Here is a 2675-nt window from a genome sequence, read left to right on the forward strand (position 1 = left end):
GTGAGGGGGGTGGGAGGGTGAGGGTGAGGGGGGGGTGGGAGGGTGAGGGTGAGGGTGGAGGGTGAGGGTGGAGGGTGAGGGTGGAGGGTGAGGGTGGAGGGTGAGGGTGGGAGGGTGAGGGTGGAGGGTGAGGGGGGTGGGAGGGTGAGGGTGGGGGTGGGAGGGTGAGGGTGGGGGGTGGGAGGGTGAGGGTGGGGGTGGGAGGGTGAGGGTGAGGGTGAGGGTGAGGGGGGGTGGGAGGGTGAGGGTGGAGGTGAGGGTGAGGGGGGAGGGTGAGGGTGAGGGGGGAGGGTGAGGGTGGAGGGTGATGGTGGAGGGTGGAGGGTGGAGGGTGAGGTGAGGGGGGGGAGGGTGAGGGTGAGGGGGGGGAGGGTGAGGGTGAGGGGGGGGGGAGGGTGAGGGTGAGGGGGGGGTGGGAGGGAGGGTGGAGGGTGAGGGTGGAGGTGAGGGTGAGGGGGGAGGGTGAGGGGGAGTGGGGGTGAGGGTGAGGGGGGGGTGGGGGTGAGGGTGAGGGGGGGTGAGGGTGAGGGTGGAGGGAGTGAGGAGAGGGGTGTGGGGAGGGGAGGGTGGAGGGTGAGGGGGGTGAGGGTGAGGGGGAGGGTGAGGGTGAGGGGGGAGGGTGAGGGTGAGGGGGGAGGGTGCGGGGGGAGGGTGCGGGGGGAGGGTGCGGGGGGAGGGTGCGGGGGGAGGGTGCGGGGGGAGGGTGCGGGGGGAGGGTGCGGGGGGAGGGTGCGGGGGGGGTGAGGGGGTGAGGGGGGAGGGGGGGGTGAGGGGGGAGGGGGGGGGAGGGTGAGGCTGAGGGGGGGAGGGAGGGGGAGGGGGGGAGGGGAGGGGGGGAGGGGAGGGGGGGGAGGGGGGGGGAGGGTGAGGCTGAGGGGGGGAGGGAGGGGGAGGGGGGGAGGGGGGGAGGGGAGGGGGGGAGGGGGGAGGGGGGGAGGGGAGGGGGGGAGGGTGAGGGGGGGGGGGGAGGGTGAGGGGGGGGAGGGTGAGGGGGGGAGGGTGAGGGGGGGGAGGGTGAGGGGGGGAGGGGGGGGAGGGTGAGGGGGGGGGGGAGGGGGAGGGGGGGAGGGGGGGGGGGGGAGGGGGGGGGGGGGGAGGGTGAGGGGGGGGGAGGGGTGGGAGGGTGAGGGGGGGGAGGGTGAGGGGGGGGAGGGGGAGGGGGGGGGAGGGGGGAGGGGGGGGAGGGTGAGGGGGGGGGAGGGTGAGGGGGGTGAGGGGGGGGAGGGGGGGGGGGGGAGGGGGAGGGGGGGGAGGGTGAGGGGGCCTTCCTCCGGCCCAGGCCGCGCCGCCCGCGAGGTGCGGAAGCCGGTGACCTACCATTCTGTTCACGGATACAGCAGCGGGACAAGCTCCACGTGGCCTTGAGCCATGGACGGGCTGGGGATCGGGATCGGGAGGATGGAGCCGGGCAAACGCGGTGATGAGAAGGCGCGGGCCCAGCAGCAGCTGCAGCTTGTCTCATCGCTGGCTCTGGAAGTGAGGCTGCGGCCTAGCGGGCAGCATGTGATCAAGGGGGCGGGGAAACACCGGCCCACCTGACCTCCACCCTCACTCTGATTGGCTTCAGCAGCCACGTGACCTTTGATCACCGAGGCCCCGCCCCCCTCACTAACTTTGACCATTCCAGCCCAACACTGGCACCTACAAGGTATCTCTCTGTGACAACCCTCATCTGGTGAAGGGCAGACTTTGGGCTCCCATGGTCCATTATAAAGAGGTTTTAGAGCAGCCCAGGCCCCTGTGCTGCCAACTTCACCAAAGCTTCTCCTCTCCAGGTCCTTGTGGAGTCACAGACAACATTGCACAGGGTCCCCCCTCCCCTCCCCTCCCCAGACTGAGGGGTGGAATTACCTGCTTCCTCATTCCTCCATAATATTCCCTACGTTTTAAAGCTGTCACTTTCCACTAGTGTGCACATGGGAGAATGCAGCAAATCTTTGAAAAACCTAAAGTTTTATATTTAATACTTCAAAACCATTGTGCCCAATCTTCCACCAGTAGAAAAGCCAAAATGTACCAACATTCTCCTAACATTAAAAAAGATTCCTGTGAAAATGGTTTTAAAAGCCCCAACTGTAAATGTACTTAGCAACGACCTCCCAAGGATTTCATAAACACCTAGTTACTGTGTTCACCACAGACCCTTTTCTACCACCCCCCCACCACAAAATCCTTGCTTTATTTTAGTTTGAAAGCGCAAAGCCTCCATTTTCCAATTTCATTCTACCATCCCTTCAGTAAATTCCACAAAGTTCATTGTAAATAGGTTGCTAGTTGTATTTTTAAAATGCACAAATGAATAAGAACCAAAATTTTTAAAAAGTATTGTATTATAAACAATGTACTAAAACAATTCCAGTGTAGGCTTTTGCCCGAAACGTCGATTTTCCTGCTCCTCGGATGCTGCCTGAACTGCTGTGCTTTTCCAGCACCACTCTAATCTAGTAACTAAAATATCAGTCAATCCACCCCAAGTACATGTAACTCACGTCCTTCTGGGTTATCAACCATTATATCTCAGAAATCCAACCTAGACACATGAACCAGATGTCGAGCAGAGAACAGACAATGGGCCATCACAAGAAAGAATTTGAAAGATAAGTTTGTAAAAAGACTGTAGCTATTATACACAAAAAACAATTATGCTCTCCTTCCCAACAGAAAAATCTGTAGCA

General features: G+C 62.0%; 1 protein-coding gene across 2 annotated transcripts in view; it reads right to left on the reverse strand.

Moving 5' to 3' along the window:
- The window catches only part of trpm7 (transient receptor potential cation channel, subfamily M, member 7), a 191139-nt gene extending 189648 nt beyond the window's left edge, over positions 1 to 1491 (reverse strand). For both annotated transcript variants that reach the window (XM_072565434.1, XM_072565433.1), the window contains exon 1: positions 1318 to 1491. In XM_072565434.1, the coding sequence (XP_072421535.1) occupies positions 1318 to 1320 (3 nt within the window). In that variant the 5' untranslated portion in view covers positions 1321 to 1491. The remainder of the gene's footprint in view (positions 1 to 1317) is intronic.
- Positions 1492 to 2675: the final 1184 nt, after the last annotated feature.

Source organism: Chiloscyllium punctatum, chromosome 48, assembly GCF_047496795.1.
Source record: "Chiloscyllium punctatum isolate Juve2018m chromosome 48, sChiPun1.3, whole genome shotgun sequence".
In the NCBI taxonomy this organism is placed as follows: domain Eukaryota; kingdom Metazoa; phylum Chordata; class Chondrichthyes; order Orectolobiformes; family Hemiscylliidae; genus Chiloscyllium; species Chiloscyllium punctatum.